General features: G+C 36.5%; 1 protein-coding gene across 8 annotated transcripts in view; it reads left to right on the forward strand.

The window, feature by feature from the left end:
- The window catches only part of EFR3A (EFR3 homolog A), a 91,716-nt gene extending 66,732 nt beyond the window's left edge, over positions 1–24,984 (forward strand). For 6 of the 8 annotated variants that reach the window (XM_075495275.1, XM_075495277.1, XM_075495279.1 and 3 more), the window contains 11 exons: positions 3,069–3,241; positions 3,686–3,761; positions 6,507–6,668; positions 7,887–8,018; positions 8,520–8,587; positions 9,793–9,920; positions 15,043–15,131; positions 18,768–18,816; positions 19,955–20,058; positions 20,686–20,735; positions 21,969–23,876. In XM_075495275.1, the coding sequence (XP_075351390.1) occupies positions 3,069–3,241; positions 3,686–3,761; positions 6,507–6,668; positions 7,887–8,018; positions 8,520–8,587; positions 9,793–9,920; positions 15,043–15,131; positions 18,768–18,816; positions 19,955–20,058; positions 20,686–20,735; positions 21,969–22,074 (1,137 nt within the window). In that variant the 3' untranslated portion in view covers positions 22,075–23,876. Of the gene's footprint in view, positions 1–3,068; positions 3,242–3,685; positions 3,762–6,506; positions 6,669–7,886; positions 8,019–8,519; positions 8,588–9,792; positions 9,921–15,042; positions 15,132–15,453; positions 15,598–18,767; positions 18,817–19,954; positions 20,059–20,685; positions 20,736–21,968 lie in introns of those variants that run through there. The other 2 variants (XM_075495278.1, XM_075495282.1) reach the window with 2 other exon arrangements.
- The last annotated feature ends 783 nt before the right edge of the window (positions 24,985–25,767 follow it).

The raw sequence follows: 25,767 nt of genomic DNA on the forward strand, positions 1-25,767 counted from the left end.
ATTGCTTGTCAGAATACGAAATCCTGGATTCTGGCTTGCAGAAGAGCTAAGCATACATAGTTGCAATTTAAGGATAGAAAACATGTTAGAAAGGGCCTCAGGGGGTCATTTTGCACATTGTCCTCATTAAAGATAGACTCAGCTATGCCTAAACTGTTCCTGACAATATTCATCTCACCCGTCTTAAAAATTTCCACTGAAGTCGGTAAGAATTGATCTAATTATTTGGGGTGCTGCATAGCCTGTAAGTATGCTTTAAGGGATTCAAATTGTGCATGTGGAAGGAATTTAATATTTTTGACACTGAATTTTGTTTTGGATCCTCTTTTAGAATATGGAGGTAAAATCCCGTCATGACACAAAGATGTGAAATTGAATGTTTTGATGCTTAATGAATTACTCAGACATTGATAACTATTGTGGAAAAAATGTGGGAAGAAATTTGTGTTCAGAGCAAAGCTTTTGTTGTGGTATATAAAGTTTAGTCTGCACACATAGTAAAGAACTAGAAACTACTGAGCTCTTCCTGTTCTGTGTACTGAACTGAGCATTGTACATCATGTATTCTTTACAAAAGAATAATACTTTGTAACATAATTAGTCTGTTGTCGTGCATAGACACAGGCAAACAGCTTAATGTTGTATAGGTAATTAAAACCTGGCACTTGATTTAAAGTATGCACTTTATTTGCAGCCTTACTGCTTGTAATATTAGTAATTTTCCATTTTCAAAACGATTAGATACCTTTATGTACCCTCATGCTCATCTGCCAGCCAGTTTCCTTCTAACCTATTCAGTTATGCTGTAGGAAGAGTGCCTGCTCAGATGTTGTGGTTTAACCCCGGCAGGCAGCAAAGCACCACCCAATCACTTGCTCACTCTTCCCCAGTGGAATCGGGGAGAGAATCAGAAAGGTAGAAGTGAGAAATAGTGGGTTGAGCTGAAGACAGTTTAGTAAGTAAAAAAAGGAAACAAATTAAAACAAAACCAAGAAAAAAGAAAAACAAATTATAAAAAATAAAACAAAAACAAACAAAGAAAAAAAACCCCACCCAAACAAACAACAAAAAAACCCACCCAAAACCCAGTTGCTCACCATCAGCCAACTGATGCCCAGTCAGTCCCTGAGCAACGGCAGCCGTAGTAAACTGCTCCCAGTTTTATTGCTGAGCACAGAATCATATAGGTTGGAAAAGACCTTTAAGATCATCGAGTCCAACCGTAAACCTAACACTACCAAGACCACCACTACACCATGTCCCTAAGCACCTCATCCAAACGTCCTTTAAATACCTCCAGGGATGGCGACTCAACCACTTCCCTGGGCAGCCTGTTCCAATGCTTGATAACCCTTTCTGTGAAGTCAGATTTCCTAATACCAAATCTAAACCTCCCCTGGCGCAACTTGAAGCCATTTCCTCTTGTCCTATCGCTTCTTATTTGGGAGAAGAGACCAACATTCACCTCGCTACAGCCTCCTTTCAGGTAGTTGTAGAGAATGATAAGGTCTCCCCTCAGCCTCCTTTTCTCCAGGCTAAACAACCCCAGTTCCTCATAAGAGGCTTCCCTCAGCCGCTCCTCATAAGACTTGTGCTCCAGACCCTTCACCAGCTTTGTTGCCCTTCTCTGGACACGCTCCAGCACCTCAATGTCTCTCTTGTCATGAGGGGCCCAAAACTGAACACAGTATTCGAGGTGCGGCCTCACCAGTGCCAAGTACAGGGGCACGATCACTTCCCTACTCCTGCTGGCCACACTATTTTTGATACAAGCCAGGATGCCATTGGCTTTCTTGGCCACCTGGGCACGCTGCTGGCTCATATTCAGGCAGCTGTCAACCAACACCCCCAGGTCCTTCTCTGCCAGGCAGCTTTCCAGCCACTCTTCCCCACCATGTCCAATGGTGTGGGATATCCCTTTGGTCAGTTGGGGTCAGCTGTCCCAGTTACATCCCCTCCCATATCCTTGTGCACCCCCAGCCTACCCACTGGCAGGGCAGTGTGAGAAGCAGAAAAGGCCTTGTCTCTGTGTAAGCACTGCTCAGCAATAACCAAAACATCCCTGTATTATCAACACTGTTTTGGTTACAAATCCAAAACATGGCACCATATATGCTATTATGAAGAAAATTAACTATCCCAGCCAAAACCCATACAACACAATTCACATGTAAAAGCTGTAATGGTATGAAGTATGCATAATGAAGATACAATTATTATGCAAAGTCTTAGATAAACATATGATTGCTTTTATTATAATTAAGTTTTGTATTATTTTCTTCCCCTCATCCTCAACACCATATGCTTGGCAGTTTCTGTTTTGTTTCTGAGATTGTAATAGTCTGGTAATCTCCACTTTAAGGGACAGTAACTTTTTAAACAATTCTGACTGCTGTAAATGTTCAACTGATGAATATTTAAGTTGTCAGATTGAAGTTAACTTTTCCTTGTGTCCCTACAGAGTTTGCTTTAAATAAAAGTAATTGAATGAGGCAAATCAGCAGTAGTATTAGTTTAAAAAAAGAAAAAACAAAAAACCAAAACAAATGGTACCAGATTTCTAAGAAAGTGATGTTTGCTGCTTGCTTTTGTTTTGCGATAAAGTAGTATCCATGAATGTTTAAGATGTACATATAGGCCCTGATTTCTCTCTTTTTCTTCACATGAGCATACTCAGTACCATATATGAGCAGCTCAGAGCCTGAAATGGAAAAGTCTTTATTGGAATTATTACCATGTTAATTTTATGCCCTGCAACTTTTCATAGGCCATTTAAAAAAAAAAAAAAAATCATAAATGGTACCTTTATTTTTTCTTTCGGGTGTGTTGGTAGAGGAGGGATCCTGAGAAATACCACTTTAAAACAGATGAGGGAGTTCATTTGAATGTGAATATTAAAGTCCTTCCAAATTTATAGTGAGGTTAGGAATTTTCAAAACTAATACACTACTTCTATTTGAATCCACCTTTCAGATGCCAAAGCAAGCACACTAAAAAGTGAGTGACAGCTGCAAGTAATTCTTACAAAGCAATAATAACACACTAATTTTACTTCCAACAATGAACAGGTAACTTCAGGATACAAAGCAACCACGATAACTAATGCACTTCCTCCCCCATTTCTGGATCCATTATTGTCTCCTTCACTCATGGAAGACTCTGAGCTAAGGCAGCTGGTCTTGGAAATACTACATAATCTCATTGATCGGCATGACAACAGAGCAAAGCTCAGAGGGATACGGTAATTCTTTTTGTTTGCTTTGGCCTACTTGAAATTCTAGTTTAATACCTGAATGATAAGTACTGATGATTTTAAAATGTTTTTCCTAATGTGAAATATTAATGTCCTGTTCTGATAAATGCATGGTTCTCAGTGTCATTTATTGATGACAAGAGTTTTACAGGTAAGCCTCAGTGCATGATACCTTAAATGACCATTCCAAATATCTGCTAGTTTAACTGCGGAAGACAGAATATGGTATTTTATGTAGAGAAAAAAAAAAAGTGGTTGTCATAATTCTGTTTATGGTTCTCCCTCTTCAACTGAAATTTGAATGTAATTATTAAACAAGGATATAATTAAAATGGAAATTCCTTCAAGATTTGTTTGAATAGTTCATATATTTCACATCCTCTTCCCTTTCAACTTCTTTTTGCTAAAACAACATTTTTGTTTCCTTTGTAGAATAATACCAGATGTTTCTGATCTAAAGATAAAACGAGACAAAATTTCAAGGCAAGACGTGAGCTTCATGAAAAAGGTAATAGAACAAAAAAGTTAACTTTTCTATCTAGAAAGAAGATAAAGTACTTGAAGCAGTTGCTTTTCTTTTCTTCTACAGCTGTGTATTTGCAATAACTTGTTGCAAAGACGAGTATTTAGTGATTTTAATTCAAATTACAGTGATTTCAATGTTGAGGTGCTCTAGATACTTGAGAGGTGTTTCCATGGAATAAAAATTTCATTTGTGTCTTCAGTGAAAATCCTTGCATGCATGAAATTAGAACAATGTGTATCTAAACTATGATTCTGAAAAATGCACCTCCTTATAAGATTGTTTTTATAGGACATTGTGCCAGTGTACTTCTGAGTATGTTTGGGTCTAAAGAAAAACAGATTTTTTTTTTTTTATTTTTTTTTTTTATTATTAGATGATGCTTATGTGGAGTGAAATTACTTCTTTACAATAAACACCTTATTTTCTCTGTGGCAAAAATGCATATAGTTATTAGCATGCTCTGTCATTCCTGACTATAGTTTATCTGTGTAGGTACATTTGTAAAGAAAAAAAGACAAATTACTGAAGTCAGCTCAAGCAGGCGTTAGAATGTTTATTACTGTTATCTGCCTGAGAAAATATATTCATTTCTCACAGCTTTCCCATACTGTTTTGTTTTGTTTCCTATTAGCTGTGAAATAAAAAATGTGTGGCTTCAGAGTGCTGACTCAATTTAATATTCTAATTATAAAAATCAGAAGAATTGCAGTTTAACTTGTCCAGAGGCAAAAATACTGCATGTATAATAATGTGCAAAATAGAGTTGTGCAACTTTCAAGTAACATCGCAAGATAAATGTTCTTGCTAAGTTAGTACAGTTTATACTCCTTGTGGTATATTTACACCTGTTTTGGTTAATACTGCAATAATACAAATAAAGGATACTTCAATGTTGGCAATTATTAGTAATGTATCTTTGTAAAAAGTGAATTAAATTTTAATTCATCAATTTAATGTCTAGGATTTTAAACAGTTTGGATAAGTAGTATTTACTGATTTTGCTAGATGAAAATTTTAATTGTCAAACTAAATATTTGAATTATTAACACTCTCATCTGAAAAAGAGGGCAGGAGAGGAAAAGAGATTCTTATCAGGTCAAGAAAAGGTTATATGGTCTTTTAAAAAAATGTATTAACCCTGGGGAATGAAATCATTCAATAATTATCCATGTGATACTGTTTCAGGTGCATATCATAAACCTAATGTTACTCACCTAGTTTAGATGTGTATGTTAGCAGCCTACTCTTCCTTGCGTTATCAAAGGAGAGGGGTGAAGCACCTCCAGAAGTCCATTAAGATCTGAATTACCATCTAGGCTTGTTTGATGTTAGATGAGGATCCTAAGGCAATTGTGTACCATACTTGGGAATTTCAGTACCTAAAATTAGGTGGAATTAAACCAGACATAGGCACAAAACTCTCTTCATCTCAGTCCACCTTCTCAAAGCCAGGAGGTTTATTTCTATCCTTTCTTTAAAGGGAAATGTTGAACTTACTGCATGTTGCAATCTTCTAGAAAGATACTACGTGTTGAGAAAACCCACATAATAATTTATTTTCACATCTAAGTACAATTCTTTGTCAGTGGGATGAATCATTTCATTACTTTTATTTTCCAAATATACTGTGTCTTTAAACAGCTAACCTTTACTGTGCTTATTTCAAGGTAGCTTCTGCTCTTTGCTAATACCGATTTCCCTCTTTTGTAAATAAAGCATATATTTAAACAACTATATATTTGATTTTAGAAGTAATAAAAAGACCAACATCTTTATTATTTCTTGAGTGAATATGTCCTGCTTGAAAAACAGATGTTAAAAATGAGTTTTATTTCTCCTTCTAAAGCTGAACTAGTACTTCCAGAGGTAAAGCCTCAGTCCTTAGATCTTGAAAATTAACTCTGTCAGCTGATACAGACCTGTATCCTCTACAGATTAAGAGCGCTGGAGTGGTACTGAGTCATGTGTTGCATGCAAAACCTGCTTCTTAACCTGCCTTTATGTGTTTTCATTTTTTTGTGTTGAAATAATAGTTTGTGTACAAAGATTTGGTTAAGCACAGCATTACGAGGAAAGGGAAGTAACTTTTGAAGTTGAGGGTCTTTCATTAGATAACCTATGTTCTTCACTAGAGCCGGAGCCTCCCTGTGCACAGTGGTAACTGAGCCCTACTCATCTTCTGAAATACCCTCTAGAAGAATTTTTTTCTCAGTTTGCTCTTCAAGGAGACTTGCTTAATGAACAAATTCGATGCCTTCACAAGGATAACCCTTGAAGCGCCTATTACGTGAACATTCTTGAGAATGTTTCAAGAACTACTGTTTCTTTTCTCCTTTTCATATCTGAGCAATTTTTTTTCTAAATATTTCAATAGGAAATGAATACCAATGTCTGACACCCAGTGCAGTATTCATGTGCAATTCTCTGTATCATCTTCCCTATCTGTACATTTCTACATAAAATAGAACAGTACGGTATTTATAAAGAAGCTGCTGTTATGGCGGTAAACTAGTGGTGGTCTTGATTAATCCTGTACCTATTTGTGTATGTACGTGTATGCATGTATTTTATCCTTTTTTATTTTTTTAATTCTCAATCCGAAATGATCTAACATCAAAGTTGGCTGTCCTTGGAGTAGGGAGTTGGACTAGAGGACCTTTAAAAACCCTTTCTAACATAAATTATTCTATGATTTTAATACTCATTTTCCCTTTTGTCTTTTTATAGCATGGTCAGCAGTTGTACAGACACATCTACTTAGGCTGTAAAGAAGAAGACAATGTCCAAAAGAACTTTGAACTGCTGTTTACATCTCTCGCTCTTACCACAATTGAGCTAGCCAATGAAGAAGTGGTTATTGACCTCATTCGATTAGCTATTGCTTTGCAGGTATGAGTCTGAATCAGTGTTGGGTTCACTGATTGACAAGTTAGATTGGTAATTGGTAAACTTTTTTTGTTTGCACGTTGATCTTCAAATTGGAAATCACATCATTCAGTCCTAATTTGATCAATCCATTAAGGAAGTGCACTTTGTACATAACACTTATTATTAGGGAAACTTCAACTAATCAGATTTGTTACAAACTTCTACAACATGTTCTCTTCATGAAATATAGCAGATGTGGAAATCTGTTGAAACATTCCCTAGAATCACTGGTACGTTCATTAGCAGATTAACAAGGTATTCTTACAATCTTGCGTCAGCGTTCCGTATAAAATACATGGAATGTCCTCACCTTGGAAGAAAGCTTTTGGTTAATTGTTTGGTTGGAAATATTTGTCAAACTGAGCTATTTAATCTTACCCTAGAGTGAAATTCTATCTCTGTGTTGACAGGCTTTATTCCTTAACATTTCCTTTACAGGATCAAACATTATTTCATACTTGCATATATATCTCAGTGAAAATGTATAACTTAGTAGGTTTATCTATGTCGAAGTTAAAGCATTAAAAAAAATAGTGCTAGCATGTGCCATGGAAATTTGATGAAATTGTGTCCTGTATTCCCAGTTCACGCTGTCATTAGCCTTATTCCCTAATGTGCACCTGCATTATGAAACCTCTGAAATGCAGAGTGCATCCTTAATTTTAAAATATGTCACTGAACCAAATCCTTACTTGATGAAAATGACATTAGGAGTTTTACTAGACCAAAAATAATACAATCTGAATAAACATAGAAATGCTAATAAGCATTAAATAATTCCCTTTATGGTACTGTATCGGTGACTCACAAGAGAAATTTTTATTATTAAACTTCTGTTTCTAATTTTCCTGAAAAATGTTATGATCAACTGGTGGTCATTATGGGAATCTTAAGGACAAGAGACTACCTGTACTCTCTGAGAAACAGAAGTTTGAGTGGAGTAGATTTATTTCTCTTCTTAGGGGTTGAATCCTTCAAGCTCTTTAACTTCAGATTAATATATGCCTAATTCAAGAGTGAGCTAGAAGACTAGAATTTTAAGGTGAGAGGTTTTGAATGCCAGGTAATAAAAGACAGTCATCATATGTCAGCTAGTGTTACTAATAACAACTTTGACTTCCATATATTTGGGACAGCCTGTTAACTTTGGAGGGTGTAATGCTATCCTTTGTATTTCAGGACATTGCCATCATCAATGAGGATAATCTGCCAATGTTTAATCGCTGTGGTGTCATGGCATTGGTTGCAGCGTATCTAAACTTTCTGAGTCAGATGATTGCAGTTCCTGCCTTTTGTCAGCATGTCAGCAAGGTAACACATAATTAAGTAATTTAAGTCATTTAGAACAGTACACATTCTACTGTAAAACGGGTAAATAACTTGTGTCAAGTAATTGCTTATGGTGTTGATCTCCTGTACTTGCGTCCACCAACATTGCTCTTTGTCTTTGGTCCCCGATGGCATTACTTGCTGACTCTTAAAACTATGCACAGAATATTCTTGTCTCAAGGTATAGCATTTTTATTTTGTTTGTTACCATATATAATGGGCTAAATCCCCACCTGGTACAGCCTCACTGGCTTTGGTAGAACAGTACTGATGTGCACAAGACCATGAGAATCAGATTTTTAGTCTACAGGATGAGTGCCACAATCTCTTTCTCTGGTTAAAAGATATTTTAAAGGCCTCATTTGTGCTGAGGTAGATGTTAGTGAAAGATTGCTACAGTAGAACCTCTTTAAGCAATTTAGACATTGGAGAAAATAGCTATGGAACTACTCCATTTGTACTATTTGTCTTGTTTTTTTCCAGGTCATCGAAACTAGAAGTCTGGAAGCACCTTATTTTCTACCAGAAACAATTTTCAAAGACAAATGCAAGTAAGTAGATATAGAATGTGAATTAATGAACACTGAAGTACCTATTTTACTGTTAAAAATCACACATCATTGAAATATGTTGCATATGTGAAAAATAATTTAGAGGTGTAATAGTGTACAGGATAGGCAGAAGAAAACCAACCATTAAAAGCATATATGAAAAAAAATCTATTTTTCAGATTTTTTTTTTATTGTAGTCAGAGGCACATACATCTGCACAATATGATGCTTGGTGTAAGTGCTAACACAGCAAAATGCATTTTCACTGAATCACAGAATGGGGGAGGTTGGAAGGGGCCTCTGGAGATTATCTGGTCCAGCCCCCCTGCTCAAGCTGGGTCATCTAGAGCAGGCTGTCCAGGACCACATCCAGATGGCTTTGGAATATCTCCAAGGATGGAGACTCCGCAACCTCTCTGGGCAATGTGTGCCAGTGCTTGGTCACCCTCGCAGTAAAAAATGTTTCCTGATGTTCAAACAGAACCTCCTGTGTTTCAGTTTGTGCCCATTGCTTCATGGTCCTGTTACTGGGCACCACTGAAAAGAGCCTGGCTTATTGTCTTTCCACCCTCCCTTCCTTAGGGTAGTTATACATGTTGATAAGATCCATCTTCTTTCCTCCATGTTGAACCGTCCCAGCTCTCAGTCTTTCTTCATTGAAGAGATGCTCCAAGTCCCTTAATCCACCTTAGTGTCCCTTTGTTGGACTCTCTACAGTAAGTGCACGTCTCTCCTGTCCTGGGGAGCCCAGCACTTGACACAGTACTCCAGGTGTGGCCTTGCCAGTGCTGAGTAGAGGGGAAGAATCACCTCCCTTGGCCTGCTGGCAATACCTCCTCCTAATGCAGCCCTGGATACCTTTAGCCTTTTTTGTCGCAAGGGCACATTGCTGACAAATGGCAAATACTATTACTCTGCAGTTTTTTTCTGTTTAACAGACACCATATTCTCTCAAGATGAAGCAGAATAGGTGAGGAACATAACTTAGATAACCAAGAAACGTTAAGGTAATTTAAAGTATTGCAGAGGTATTAAATGGACTCATTTTGGAGTGTATATTCATTCCTAAATAACTGAGCAAGTTTTATTTCTATCAAATCATTACCATTGATCCTTTTTGTTTGCTTGCAGACATTCTAAAAGTATTTTACTTAATTAACAAATCTCTATTGGTAGATAATAACTTCAAATATATATTTTGACAGTCTTCCAAAATCCTTAGAGAAGCATGAAAAAAATTTATTTTTCCTGACAAACAAGATTGCAGAATCATTGGGAGGCAGTGGATACAGTGTGGAAAGATTGTCAGTTCCCTATGTACCCCAGGTAACAGGTAAGCGGTGATTAGTGGCAAAACTGCTAAGTACCAGTTATTAAGAATGCTTGCTTAATGTGTTGTGTGCCAATGAAATGTAGTGAGACTACTTGGCAACAAAACTTAATCATAGTATAATTTTGTTTTCTCAAGATGTTTTGGGTTTTTTTTCTCATTAGCTACTGTGTAACTGCTAAGAAGTTTCAACTTTGTGTCCTTTTAAGGTTTTTTTTTTTTTCCCCTTAAATTCAGGAGGTGGGGCAGAAAGTTCTTGAACCCACTTTGGCTCTTTTTAATGAAGTCTTTGCTTTTGAAAGAATACCTAAGAAGATAGTAGTGATTGTTACTACTGTTTTTCTGTATTTACTTGAGTTAGCAGGTGAGGAAGGATTATACAAGTCAGCATACTTTATCCTTTTTATGTAAACACTGAATGGAACGTATTCCATCCTTTTGCCATATGGCTTTGTGCTGACTTGAGTTATTAGCCTTAGTCAAATTCTCAATGAGCAGATGTTAATTTAATCAAGAATATTATGTTTTCCTCTGTGAGATACCTATGCTAGCTTAGTGGCAGGTAACACAATGAAAATAAAGTATGCCTGAGGAAGATTTCTGAGAGTTCATGCTACCCAGGATGCATGAATAGTGCGTGAATGGCTAGCTAGTATGTGACATTGTGTGTTTTCAGCTTTTAATATATATTCAACAGCCAATTGAGCAACTTACTGAAAAAAATTGTTTGAAGAATTTATTTTATTAACCATGTGTGTTTTGTGGCTGTACGTAACTGGTTGCTATTGTAATAGACTATGGGACATCCAGTCTGAAGCATGACCTTTTTGCAAAATAAAAGTACTTAGCAGGAAAATGTGATTTCTATGTTTTGTAGCTCACCCATAGAAAGAAACATAGTACATATGGACAGTGAATGCCAGATCTGTCACGCTTGCAGTACAATTCAGAGGCATTGCTGCCTACTCTTGAATAAGCTTTTTTGGATAGCTGCTATGGGGGGGAATGAGTTCTCCAGAACAGCAGATGTGGTTTTGTCCCAAGTGCTAGCAGGCAAACTAGTGATATATTCTGAGACACAGCTGCAATGTCTGTGTTTTCTGTTGCTGGTTGTCGTCTTCTAAAAAGGAAAATGTTGCTATACTTGACAGATTATTTCTTCTAGCATCCAAAAAAACAGTTAACGTTATATTTTTGTATTGGCAGAAGAGGTAGGTAGCAAGTAAGGAAATGTTATGTTTCTGAATTTTTACTGTCTTTGAGTGAGTGAGAAAGAAAGCCTGGTTTGAAATTTATGTTAAGCCTCTTCTAGAAATCGAGATGTATTTTTGCCCAAATTACCTTGCTAGGGTTTTCTTGGATACTTTGATAAAAATGCATTCCTACACAGGAAGATATGTAAGTTCTGACATCAAGGTTAAGTGAGTTTAGCTACATGTGATTAACTGCCTCTTCAGGTGATGAGAAATGGCCATATTTAATGCTAAATCTTAGTGTATGTGAATCAGATGAGGTTGGGGTTTTTTGTAATCTTTTTGTAAAGAGCAGTAACCAAAACTGGTTCCATGTCTATTATCATAATTAGGATCATTAATCTCTGATCCTGTGGGATATTGAGCTTCCAAGGTTTTCATTTAACTAAAGTGAATATTTTGGAACTCTGAAACTTTTCATTTTTTACTTCAATGAAATGTTTAATTTCTACTATTATATGATAATGATATAATATAATGTTTCAAAATATATAATTAATTTTAGTGAAAGATGGATCCATTTTTTTTTATATTCCTGTAAAAGTTATGGTTAAACCCAAAAAGCCAGTAAAGATGTCATCCTAATTATTTGTAGTATTTCTGAATATCAATGATATAATGCTTAACAATGACTTATAGGCATAAAATCATCATCCTGTCTTTGTTTCAGGTTTTGGTATTTCCTATCAGTGTGAAAGACATTCATATTTACAACTTTTTGTACCTTGTTCTCTTCCTTATTTGGGGGAGGGGGGAAGCTGATAATTTAAATGTACATTTAATCATTTTTAGTCTATACATATATATATTTTTTTTTAATTTAGCTCTATTTCCATCAGGCAAAAAACCTCATAAATGCAGACACAAGTCAAAAGGTAACAATGAGTTGTAAGTCAGCCTGCTCTCCTGCTAGCTGTGGTGTGTGTATAGGAAGTGCACAGTCAAAAAAAACCCCAACTGCTTTTAGAAGGCCTTTAGACCTTTAGGCCAGAAATTGTGTTGTACTTAGTGTTTCCTTCTGCTTTTTTTTGTTTCTCTCCTTGATATACCTGTAGCAATGTTAGCTGCTGCAAGGTTTGCCTTTGTGTTTACTCTTGATTTGGAACTCTACAATATGGTAGCTTCCTATTTTCTTTTCCTGAGCAGGTAGTACGGCTATAGGTATCATTTTTGTGATAGTACTAATTACCTCTTTGAGTGAAATTACAAGAACTTGGCAGAAAGTTGGAAGAAGCTCTCAGCTGTTCACAGAACGATGATTCATGTTACTTGCTGGCTGTTCAGGATAAAGGCCCGTTAGTGGGACATGTATACGTGCATATGTTCTGTGTGCATCCCACCAGTAGCTGGGCTTAGACACTGTCTACCCACCAGCTGTCTCCTGGTTCCCAGTCTCTCCAGTCACTGGCACCTGGGCTTGTGAGTCCCCAAGGCCCACAGCCCCACTCCAGCTGCTGGTACAGATCCCCCTTGCGCAGTAATGCACACGCATGTGCACACATGGGTCGCGGTAACACCCCAGACTCCATGCTCTTTCTGATAGTTGGCCTGGGCCACCTGGTCCCTCCAGGTGCATTCCACTCAGAGACAGACTGACACACAGAGGCACAGACACACACGGGCACCCCCAGCTCCCAGGCCACTTGATCTACTCGCCTGCTGGTCCAGCTTGATACTCCCTCATTACCATGCACGGGTGCTGTGTGTCCTCGCTCGCTCCAGACACAGAGGCTCTCTCACCTGTGGTCTGACTCCAGTTGCTGTGCTCCGACCCCTATAAAAGAGTCACAAATAATAGAGTCCCTCACCCAGGAAAAGAGAAATGGCATTTGATGAGAAGACAGGACAGGCTGCACTGATGAGGCTCAGGGCATGGCCAGATGCACTTACTGATCAGCAACGGGTTTACATGGGACTGATGCCTTTATCCCCTTATCCGTCTATTTTCCTTGCTTGCTCCTCCCCAAACCATCTCAATCCTCTTTTTCCCCACCCTTGGTTCCTCCCCTAAACATCCCATACTAAGCTTTGTGCAATCCCAAGATGCTGTTCCCCTGCATCCCACAATGTGTCCCATACCCCAGGCACCGACCCCGACTCCGTCAGCGAGGTGACCCAGAGAGCTGCTTACATTGCCCCATGGGGCCAAGACTCCTGGCACAGCCCTGGTAGGGGCTGGGGCAGCGGGTATTGGGGCTCCACCACTCCCCTTGTGCCTCTGGGCTCTTTCATGTGTGTGGAGAAAAGCTTTATAGCATACAGAAAAAATGGCAATTTTCACAATTTTTTACCCACTTAATGTGTTGAAATTAGAAAAGAATGGGCATTTTTATTAGGCAAGTATAGTGAGGCATCCATTATAAAAATGAATTCTATCCAAAGTAGTCCCCAAAATGTATCTTCTGGTGTTTGCATGACAATTATAGAGAAAGCAGCAAGATGGCAGCAAAGATGTAGTTTTGTCTTGTGTTTACTCTTGAGGGCTAAGGTGCTTTCCTCAAACTCTGTATGTATTGGGTCATGTACCAGTGAGCTGTCAGGGATTAAAAATTAAGTAAATCCTTCAAAATGCCACTTCAAATGCTCAGGGACTCTGAGAACCTGGCAAAGATAGCTAGAATTCAGGTGGTTTTCACTAATCTTGTTCTTTCACTGCCTCTTGATCTTAAAATGGCATTTCATTTATATGACTTCTGAAAGTTATTTCTTGATTTTTAAAAGCTGAGTATGTTCAGCTCTGCTGGAATGAATTCTGTTTGTTCAAGGTCAATATTTGTACTGCAAAAGCGCTTTGCTAGAAGTGGATTAAACAAAGGTTGCAGAAGAAACCGCATAAATTACCTTGTGGTGGGGGAGTTTTACAGTCGTTCTCCTTATCCTTATTGTAGCATCAAGTGCCTGTAGGTGCTTCTAACTGTGTGCAGTGCAAGTCATCAAATAATGGTCAGATCCAAATGGCTTGATCTCAGCTAAAACCTAAAATGTGATATGGCGATTCATGGTTTTGTAAATGAGATACACGAAATTCAAGCCACTCAAGTCTTCATTTGTCAGAGGATCCTCATGACGTGTCTGTAAATGCATTTTTACTGGGTTTTTTTAAAATCTTATGTTAATATATTAAATGTCAAAAATGAGAAAAGATTATTGCTGTATTGTCTCAGGAATGCAGTCGCAATAGGAAAATCCATCAACTGATGGATCATTTGATCATAATCTGCTTATGCATTCATGAAATTGTTGTTCTCCTTTTAGTATCAGCACAGTTGGTCTTTTCCTGACAACTTTTTAGGCCACCTGGACTTGCTAAAATGTTTGTAGGAAGTTGGAAATGGAGGAAACTTTTTTTCACCAAGTAGATTTTTAGAATTGCGGAATATGGTGCTTGTAGCAACAAGAATAAGGAAGGATTGTTGTTCATTTCCATTGCGAAATCTTTATTTCTTCTGTCAATGAGTCATCTTCCAAAGAAGCCCTTTTCCGTTTCAGAATACCTTCAAATTAAGACCTTAATATTTCAATTTCACAGGCAAAAAAACAAGTTCAGGCTTTTGTAAATTACTCTGCAGCAATATATCATCATGTAATGTGCTATTTATTATGCATTTGAATAAGATCTCATCTCATTTTTTAATATTCTGGGCTTTCAAGGGAAAGTTGGCAAGATCTGGGATGAGAGGGGGAAGGGACAATAAAAAGGTTATTTTCCTTCATATTTAATAATTTAGAGCAGTAACTGATCATTTTTCACAACAATCCAAATGATAAAATATAGAAACAAATCTGCATCTGATGTGTAGAAATTTGACTGATCATATTTCTGTTATACCAAACTGTTATACAAAAAGTGAGATAAGTTGTTTTGCTTCTAGATGAGGACAGACTCTCCAGGAGGAAGAGCATTGTGGACACGGTATCTATTCAGGTGGATATTCTGCCTGGCAACAACACAGAGGATAAGGTATGAAAATCACGAGATATTCTAAAGCAGCATCTTGGTGGGGGGGAATGCAAATGAAGTTTTCCCAAAAAGTCTAATATCTAATTGTTCTAGCAATGTTAAATGCTTTGGGGTTTTGATTTTTTTTTTTTAAACTCCTATATTTGTAGAAATGTGTTGCCAAAGACACTGATATTGATCTTGCTGTATAAAAATGTAAAGTATTTTGTTACTATGGTTTTTACAGATTGTACTGAAGAATATGGGGTAGCAACACATATATATGCCAAACAACTAATATTTTATGAGTAAATATTCTAAAAAATTTTATTTGCATTTTGAGGGATCAAATAAAATTCCTGCATCTGTATCCCTGCATCATTTGAAGTATCTGAGAGTTTTGTTCATCAGCATGGGGCTGACAGATGTAAGACTGGTGGGAGACTGCTGTCTTTGAGAGGGGCAGGTAAAGACTAGGCAGGCTACTTACAGCACTGTGTTACAGTATCACTTTTCCCTTCCACAAGAGTTTAGCACGCAGTGCTTTAAAGGCACAGGAAAGATAAGGTAGAAACAAAAAGTTCCTATGTAGGGTACAGGAGCTCATGCTAATTATCCCTTAGGAAGACTGCATTATAATTAAAATTATCCCACATCTTTTGACACTTCATTTGAAGTATTTCTTAAAATAAATTTCTATTTCTACTGAATCTTTTTCAAGGTTCTGCTGATTTTTATTAACCAGTTTTCTGCTGGCTGCAATGGAGATTAGCTGTTGAAATTGAGGTGTTTGTACTGCAAATGAATCCTACCTTTAGCATCTTAAAGCATAAACCAGCTAGGAGCATGAAACAGAAAGTGTAGACAGACTCGAGCTGAGTGTTAGTTGAAAATGTAATATTAAGCTATTGTAAAGGAGCAAGCCTCATTTTAGAACTTACTGACAGAAGTGATTTATGTTTTGCATCATTATTATTATTCCTTTCTGCTCTGTGCTGATGATACCTCAGATGATATTGTGCGTTCACTTGTTGGTGCTCTGCCTACACCTCCTGTGCATTAGCAAGGATACAGATAAACTAGATAAAAGTTTAGGAGAAAGAAGAAAAAAGCGTTTGAAAAATAAGCCAGATTATCACAATCTTTAGCTTTCTGAAGAAAGTAAATGCTCGTAATAGGCATGGGGGTGTTTGCCATTAATACACTTTTTAAAGTCATGTATTATATGTGATTATGTGTGATTGAACATCTCTCTTGATAGCAGAATTAAATGAGAGAAGGTTCCATTTCAGATTTCAAATGATTATGCTGATATGTTAAGTATTGATATATGGACTTTTTTTAAAGAGGATATAGCAGTTGTAGATAAATCAAAATCTTTGTATGGGTTCTCAGTTTAATGTGGTACAGTGTCTTGGATAACGAGTTACTGTTTGTCTCTCTTAAAAACAAGAGTTTTATTAATCAGAAAGACATGAAACAAAGTATTCCTCCTTTAGTTGCTTTACAATGTTTGCTTACAATGCAAAGGGAAAACCAAAATTTTCCAGTTTGCTGACTGCACCTTGATACCTAAATCATGAACGTCTGAAAAACTTTCATAGAATCATAGAATCATTTAGGTTGGAAAAGACCCTTAAGATCATTGAGTCCAACCGTTAACCTAGCACTGCCAAGTCCACCACTAAACCATGTCCCTAAGCGTCACATCTGCACGTCTTTTAAATACCTCCAGGGATGGTGACTCAGCCACTTCCCTGGGCAGCCTGTTCCTTCAGTAATGGTCCTCTGTAATTTTTGCTAATTCTTGTTCCCTCATAATGCATGTTTTTGGCCACCTGCAACATGAGATGATACACTGGATGTAACTCAAGAGGAGGAAAAAAAGAAAAAAAGTCCACAAGGATATTAAATCTGGTTCTCTTGCTTTGTAGATTAGTAAATATAACGTAATCCCTAACTGTTAGCAGAATTAAACTGGAAAAAAAAAAGGAGCATAAGGCTTTATGATTTGAGAGGATAAACTACTTACTTAATGGAAGTTTTAGGATTAATGATACATGGTATCATTTCTGCACTGTCTGAGGTAGAAGACTGTTTATCCATAAAATATCTATTATTGTATACAATATGAATGCAATTCTTTTGTCAGCACAATCAAAGTGTTTTGTTATGGCAAGTCTGTTAATGAATCCTGTTCAGGAAGATGGCTTATTCCCTAGTTATCTCCATTTATAAGATGAAAGCACTTGTAAAAGCTAGTGCTTCTGTGATACTAATAACCAAATATAATGCTGGCCAGTATCAGCAACTACTACGGATGTTAATTAGAAATCTGAAAGGCTGCCATAAACAAGTAATATTTAGCAAATATGAATCGCAAAAAGGTGATTATTTCAAAACCTGAATACTCTTTATCTCTAGCCATATCCACAAATATTTGACATTAAGGGAGTTTTGCTGTTTGCTTATTAACCTTTTATATATTCAGAGGTAGAGAATACGATGCTAATGTAGTAAAATCTGTTAGAAAAGTATCATTTACAGCTCCATCTCCTGAAATAACACTGATGTAAAAAGGAAACAGCTACTTCTTCTCGCTTTTCCATTTACAGTAGGTCAAATCAATGATTTAAAAAACTGAAAGAATTCAGTCTTCTGAATTGGGTAAAATAACTTTTTGCTACCTTACAGATCTTTTATCTTGAATCATATTAGACCATTCTAAGCAATTAATGTTTATAGGGAAAAACAAAAGTGCTGCCTGTTTACATGTAGTTAGTTTTGAAGGATTAAAGTAAGGCAGTCCAAGCAAAGAAACCGTGTTCTATTCAGGTGAACGCTGTTCTGCCATCTAAGCATTCTCCCCTAATGTTATCACAGTCGTTTCACTGTAAATATGCTTACTGATATAGAAACTCTAGGTCTATAAAGAATTGAAACAAAGATCTATGAGCGGGAGCTCTTCAGAGAAATGTTCATGCATCTTTGGTAATTTTGCAGCCCCAAGCAGTTCCTAATGAAGTACATCTGCAGCAGCAAATGGATATTCATATTGCTAAATGAACACATTTTCTCAGTGCATCAGACATAGCTTGTTATGAAGAGCCCTTTAGCTCCAATGTTTATGACATAAGCACCAAATTATTTGGAGCCCATACAGGTGTGAAATTAGCCTAAAGCAATAACTGTTTTCCACACTACCCTCCACTACCATCTCGTATTTTAGTATCACATTGCTGGTAACTCAGCTAGTCTCAGGAAGCAGTTGCTATTATTTGCAACAGCTATCTAAGAACTGGTACTGAGGCTTAGCAGTATAGAAACACCACAGCGTATTCCTGACCCAAAGGAGTGTTCTGCCAAAATTCAAGTCCTTTTCCAAAGTATTGTTGCCATAGAGCATCTTGACCAGAATTTGGAAAGTTTTCCTTGATCTTATTTGATAAAAATTTCCTCACTAATTGTAGTGGCTTAAAAATGTGAATTAGTGATCTGTCAGCTGTCATAGAAACTTCAGATAAAGCTATTAGAAACTTGTAAGGCAGAAAAAGCTCTGTGGCCATTTTAGCCTTCTGCGTTTATCACTTTTTTTTATTTTTTAGAAGCTTGTTATATGTGAGCTTTAAGGGGTGGGTTTTCTTTCTTTGTGTTTAGGTTAATAATACTGAAGAAATCACCTTTGAAGCTTTGAAGAAAGCAATTGGTAAGATTTATTACAGTTGTGTTTATGCAGCATGGTTCTAGATTACTGGGAATTGCTAGAGAAAAAGGTGTTGCCAGAATACCATAATTAAAATATTACATTTGTTTCTCTTCAGCTAGTAAATTTATTTAAAACTTCAGTTAGTTATTTCTAAATCTCTGAAATATCATCTTGATAATTTTAGTGAATTCATTTTCTGAAGCTAGTGTGACTGAATGAAAAGCAACTGGAAATGCCTGTCATCTATTAAATCTGCCCTCACAGGCCAAGCTATAAATAATGTGAGATTTTCAAATTCCATTGAGTGATTATTTATAAAGCAACTTAAATATTTTTTACATATTAAGATTTTCAGGTCTTCAATGCATTCAGAAAATAGATTGTGAGGTACACATTGTGGACTTCAAAACCACTCAATTTTTTAGTTAGTGTATTGATACTGATTTGTTTAAAAGAATATATTTCTGACAAGTGACCCACCTACCATAACTCAGAATTATCCAGTTTCCTTATTTCATATCACTATAAGTAATTACTAATTAATGCTGCCCAGTCCACCAAAATCTTGTCAAAAACAAGGACTAGACATGGATGTTTTAAACAATAGACACTGGTATTTTAAACAATAATTCAGTATGACAGTTTTCCAAACCTGCCTAATCACTGAGGTACTTAAATTCATTAGAATCTGCAAAGTTCCAGCTGGTTGTAGGTTCACTCAGGCTGCAGAGGTTGAACTCGCTTTTCCCAAATTCTAATAGAAAATCCTGCCCACCTGTCTGCATGATACTGGGAAGGAGGACACTCCCTTCTTTTCTCTTCAAGCTGAACTTGTGTGCAGCGAGTGCGAAGTGCAGTCTTGAGTCCAGATAATAAAACAAAAGGAAATCTGGATGTACTGGTAATTAAAGCACATAGTAAGAAAGGGGCAAAACTAAGGTCCTCAAACCAGCTCCCTGAAATTGTGTCTGCATTTTGCTTTAGAAGCAGTGACAGATGACAGCTTGCTCGAGTCTGGGGGCATCACTTCAAATACAGTGTTAGTTTGCCCCTGCAGTGCACATTGAAGGTTTATATCACTTATACTGGATAGGCAAAGATTAAATTTGTCTTTTTTTAAAAAAAATATTTTTTTAAGATAACAATGGACTTGAAGAACAGGAAAAAGAAAAAAGGCGTCTTGTGATTGAAAAGTTCCAAAAAGCGCCATTTGAAGAAATCGCAGCACAATGTGAAACCAAAGTGAGTTTCTGAAAAATGTTTTACAGCATTGAAGATACTAGTATAAGCATTAATGGGGATGTGCTAGCTAAAGGTGATTTATGTTATCATGTCACTGCTGCTGTTACTTCTAAAAAAGTTCAGTTCTTTGTCTTCAGCTATTATCTCTACTATTATTAATGTTGGGAAATTCCAGTTATTTAAAGTGTGCTTTTGTTTGTTCCTAGACCATTTGAAAAGGAATGGAAATCTCATACACTATTCATCTTAATGTTTTCCTTACTGTCTTTGAAATCTAGATTCACAGTCCGATCCTATTTCATCCTGGGATAACTGGAGCAGTATTTACCCCATTATATATTTTGAATAACTAAATGTATTTCAGGTTTTTTAAATTCCTATCTGCAACAGCAAAATTTGCTATATAATTCCTTGTACTCTGAGACTGCCTCACTCAATCTCACATGCCTCTTCAGGGCTCAGAATCCTTGCAGCAGTGAGAAAAGAAATTGAGATAGGAAATACTGCCTGGATTTGCCATGTGGTGATGTGAAACACACTCACTGAGTATGGCCTGTCTTATTAATTTTAGCTTGGTCTAATATATAGCAGTTAATAATTCAATTTTAATGTTGTTTTTTTTCTTAGGCAAACTTGCTTCATGATAGACTTGCACAGATACTGGAACTCACCATTCGGTAAGGCTTTATGCAAGAAGAATATGATGAATGAAAAAAGAGTTATAAATCAGTTGTGACTACTTTCAGGTGGTCATGTCATAGAGTTCTTAAACACATGTAGTAAGCAGAAAATAATTGACTTAACTGAATATTGTGGTTTAACTGTGGTAGGCATTTAAGCCCCACACGGCTGCTCGCTCACTCCCCCCCAGTGGGATGGGAGAGAGAATCAGAAGAGTAAAAGTGAGAAAACTCGTGGGTTGAGATAAAGACAGTTTAATAGGTAAAGCAAAAGCCGCACACACAAGGAAAACAAAACAAGGAATTCATTCATGGCTTCCCATGGGCAGGCAGGTGTTCAGCCATCTCCAGGAAAGCAGGGCTCCATTAGGCGTAACGGTTACTTGGGAAGACAAACGCCATCACTCCGAACATCCCCCCCTTCCTTCTCCTTCCTCCAGCTTTATATGCTGAGCATGATGCCATATGGTATGGAATAGCCCTTTGGTCAGTTGGGGTCAGCTGTCCTGGCTGTGTCCCCTCCCACCTTCTTGTGCACCCCCAGCCTGCTTGCTGGTGGGGTGGGGTGGGAAGCAGAAAAGGCCTTGACTCTGTGTAAGCACTGCTCAGCAGTAACGAAAACATCCCTGTGTTATCAACAGTGTTTTCAGCAGAAATCCAGAACATAGCCCCATACTAGGTACTATGAAGAAAATTAACTCTACCCCAGCCAAAACCAGTACAGTGAAAAAGAGTAGTCTTCATCTAAAACGGTCACTTTGATTTTTCTTGTTACTATTTTGAATCTTTTAGATAGTGGAGAATATCCAGAAACCATGTCATAGTATACTTACATTATTTCCATGTATATCAGTAGTATTGAAGAATGCTACTGTTTTCCCATTGCTGTATCTGTTTGAGAAAGTAATTAGAAAATCAAGACCCAAAATAGTGCATGACATTATTATAGAGCATTGTGCACATCTGTTGTGCAGTATGAATAATATTTGTTAGTAATAAAATGCATTTTCATCGTTCTGTAACATAAGTGAAGTTGATGATTTAGACCGGAGTACAAAAAAACAATGCCGAGGCATGATAATTTCATTAGAATTTCAGGAATAGGATAAAATACGGGGGGAGGGAGGGATAGTTTACTCTTGTTTCTCATCTATTTGAATATCAAGTTATAAAAAAGAAAGCAGTCTATATAATTATAATCTATGTATATTGATTGTTCTTCTCACACAGTCCTCCACCTAGCCCCTCAGGAACGATGACCATTACTGCTGGACATGCTCATTACCAATCTGTTCCAGTCTATGAGATGAAGTTTCCAGATCTTTGTGTGTATTAAGTGTCTTCTGAAGTCTGCTGGACATTATTTAGAGTAGAGTACAATAGAAAGAACAAGATGAGTTTTCAAATTTTATTGTTTATTTCATCTAATCTAACTTTAAAATAATGATGAACATGAGCCAAATACCGATTACTCTAGCCAAACTCATGAGACTGTCCTGAGTTGTTTTCTATTGTAATATATTTGAAGTTAGGTTTTTCGTATGTCATGTTTCTTCATTTTCATATTTGAGTACATGTAAAAGTCAGATTTAAAACTTGTCTTTCCATATAGATGAATATTTCAGTTACACCAGGAATTTGTATTTCTGTAAATTCCTTTAAGTTAAGGCATTGTAACTGAAGAACCTGTTAAAGTTTTTTTTCTCTTTTTGTTGTGTTTTTTTTCTCCTCTCCACCTCAATTATATATCTAAATAGAATGCTTTTGGCTTGCTTCATCTTAATAAATGTAACCAGTGGAGCGCTACCTTAGCTCCCTTTTGTTCATGCTGTCATAGCTAGCCAACTTGTTTATTTTGGAATATATGGAAAAAAACAATACCTTCCAAGTGTTCAAGTACAGTAAATGAATGAATGAACTCTTGTTAAGTATTTTTTTGATGCATCACATAACATGCTTTTTAGATATATACACCCAGTATATGTCCTGTGTTTCTTGCAAAAAGTTAACTGCTTTGCATAAGAGAGGAGAAATCTCCTCTTGAAGCACTGAACTGTGCAATATTTTTCATGTCTTAAGGTGTATGGTTTACAGACTGTACTTTTGAAAATGCAGTAGTATTTTACTGTCTGCTTTAGTATAAATACACGAGAGATATATTTAGTATAGCAGAAAATAAACTGAGGGCATTTTAAATCATAAATACAGAAATTACAAATATATTCTATGAGGTATTTCTCTGTAGTTTATTACAGCTTTTTAATGATATTTTAGAAATGAAAGAAAACTGGATGAAACCATTTAAAGACCAAGAATTTACTACCTAAGTTTTCAAGCAAAAGCATTTTTAGAGATGCACCTCTGTGTTCATTTTTGTTTCATTCTCAAACCTTTCTAGAAATAAGGAAAATGTGGTAACTTTCATAGGTTTATGTATCTGAGTATACTATTCAAACATAAATAAAGTGAAACTGATACAGTAAATCACTGAGCTTTTGATGATAATTGTCAAGGCTGTCTTTATGACTCACTAAATTCTGCAGGCAAAAAGAAAAAACAGCATTCATTGATGTCAAGAATAGTAAGTTTGAAGTCCCTTAATCTATCTGAATCTGACTGAAGCAGCACAACCATGATTAATGTTCTTAAATATCTATAATAAATGTAAGACATTTAAGTTAGACATCAGTTTAGATGAAAACAGTGATCAGGCCGTGAACAAAGTGATCCAACTTCAATTAGCCCTGCTTTGAGCAGGAGCTTGGTTTAGATGACCTTCAGAAGTCCCAACCTAAATTAATCTATGATTGCATAAGTCTAAGATCTGAATGGTTATCAGGCCAGCTAATTTGCGGACTGTTTTGAGCATTTGCAAACCCACTGTAAAATGGATTTTAGGTTTTTTGAACTGTAGTACAGTATTCCACTGGACTACTTTTAAAAGCCTAATGTGACATAACATCAGAGAAATATCAGCTACTTAAACCTATGAGATAACGTGCTGAGACTTTCAGAAAGCATTCACAAAACTCAAAAGGTAATCGAGACCTTCTTTTCAGTTTAACAGTGCAATCACAGCTGTTAGTGGATGACGAAACAGCCCCTTATCTACAGCATTCCGTTGTGATTTTTACTGCCGCGGCGTATCAGCCTGATCAGACCACAGTCTACACATAAATAGGACTCGTTGTCACTCTAGCTTTTAGTTTTCACTTTTTGGTTTTTTTTAAGGTAAGACATAATAGTTTTTTGGCCTATATAAAGAGTGTAATTTTTTAAATAGTAAATCTAACCTAGGGATACAATGTAAAACACTTATCCACTCTGTCATTTTTTAAGAACAACACTGTGCACTTTTGTACAAAAAGAAAATAAGGAGTCTAAGAAATACAGAATGTACTTCTGTTTGCACTCTTGCAGTATGGAGACTGTGCTGTAAATACAGGATTGTTTCTGTGATTGAATTCTGTTGCATGAATGCTGCATGTGAAAGTAACTAGATTCAGCGTTTCATTTTCTGTTCTGTTTATGAAGTATTTTTCATTTATGCTAATGATAGTTTTCCATGTTTTCAAAGTTCAAATGAGCTTTGTTTGGGAAATGCAGGTGTTGTGCAGGTGTTGTGCAGGGAATGAAGAGCTTGTAACACACTGTGTGTTCACATGATATTTAATTTTTTCCTTTCTGGAAATTCAGGGAGTCTGTAAGTTGATAATTGGTTCACTCTGGCCTTTGTAGACAGCTGGGAGATGGGAGTGACTGTAAAAGATATTGTTTTGGTAGCTATTGTTATATGTAGCTAATGAATGAAACCAAATGAATTAAGAATGCTGTTGTACGGTATAAAGCTGCTTTTTTTCACTTATTTCTTTGTGTTCTTGAAACAAGTTGCAGAACTTAAGAGCTCCATATGCATACTGGCCCTGTATTATCTGCAACACATTGAGTACTGTCACAAGGTTTATAAATTGGTATCCAGCTGTTTAAATGTATTCCAGCTTTTGCTTTGGGTTCTCTTTCCCATTGTGTCATTTTGAAAAATTATAGCTGTTGGTAGTGGGTCACTTCAAAGTAAATTAAATCCATGTTAATTTCAAAAGATAGAAATAGCCTGTTGTCTAAAATCAGCGTAGGGCTAATTTGTCTGTTGTTCTGATGGTCATATATTCTGTACTGTACGTAATGAACCAGTTTCAATAAATGTAAGAACACACTGTGCAATCTATATTTAAGCAATAAAATAAACCAAAATAAAATTAATCTTTTGTAAGGTGTCAGTTAATTTTTATCGCTCACAATTAAATTGTCAATGACAATTTTTTGGCCTTTACAATAGACCTCATTTTACACAGGGTTGGTTTTTTGGTTTTTTGGGTTTTTTTTGCAAATGTTATAGCACTACAGCATTATTAACCTACTATTGTTTATGATTAAAACATTACTATTACCAAGACCACCAAAAGTTGAGAATACAACAATACAAAAACGATTTCCTAATAGCAAACAAGCTTCAGGAAGATAAATAAGCTGTGCTTTTCAGGCCTGTCTCCCTGTTTTCTAAGAAAACGTATTGGGTTTGTAGTATCAATTTCAAGGAATAAGTTGTCAGCGTGTGTGAAGATCTGTATACAGCTCACCCACAGGTAGCTTTTTTCCAACCAGTGATGCCATCTAATGGGGCTGAGTATTATACTGTTGTTTGTTACTCTCTTTCTTTGGTAGCATTCATTTATTTAAATGGTTTTAATAGTGCACCCTGAGAGAAGCGGGAAGAACAATTCTTGTTTTCTATTTTGAGGAAATTGGGATCTCTAGCTCACATGAGATATGTCCTAATATAGAGAGGATTATATTGTTGTCTTTTTTTCCCTTGCTCCTCTGTTCCTAATTTTTGCAGACCTAAAACTGTGTATATTTAGGAAATTTTAGAGGGTAGGTGTCTTCTTTCTATAATCTATGACTTGGCATGGATCTCAGAACCTGCTATTAAGATGTGTGGTCATCAACTGTTTTTGTTGCTCAGGTTGGT

Source organism: Mycteria americana, chromosome 2 (assembly GCF_035582795.1).
Source record: "Mycteria americana isolate JAX WOST 10 ecotype Jacksonville Zoo and Gardens chromosome 2, USCA_MyAme_1.0, whole genome shotgun sequence".
Lineage (NCBI taxonomy): Eukaryota > Metazoa > Chordata > Aves > Ciconiiformes > Ciconiidae > Mycteria > Mycteria americana.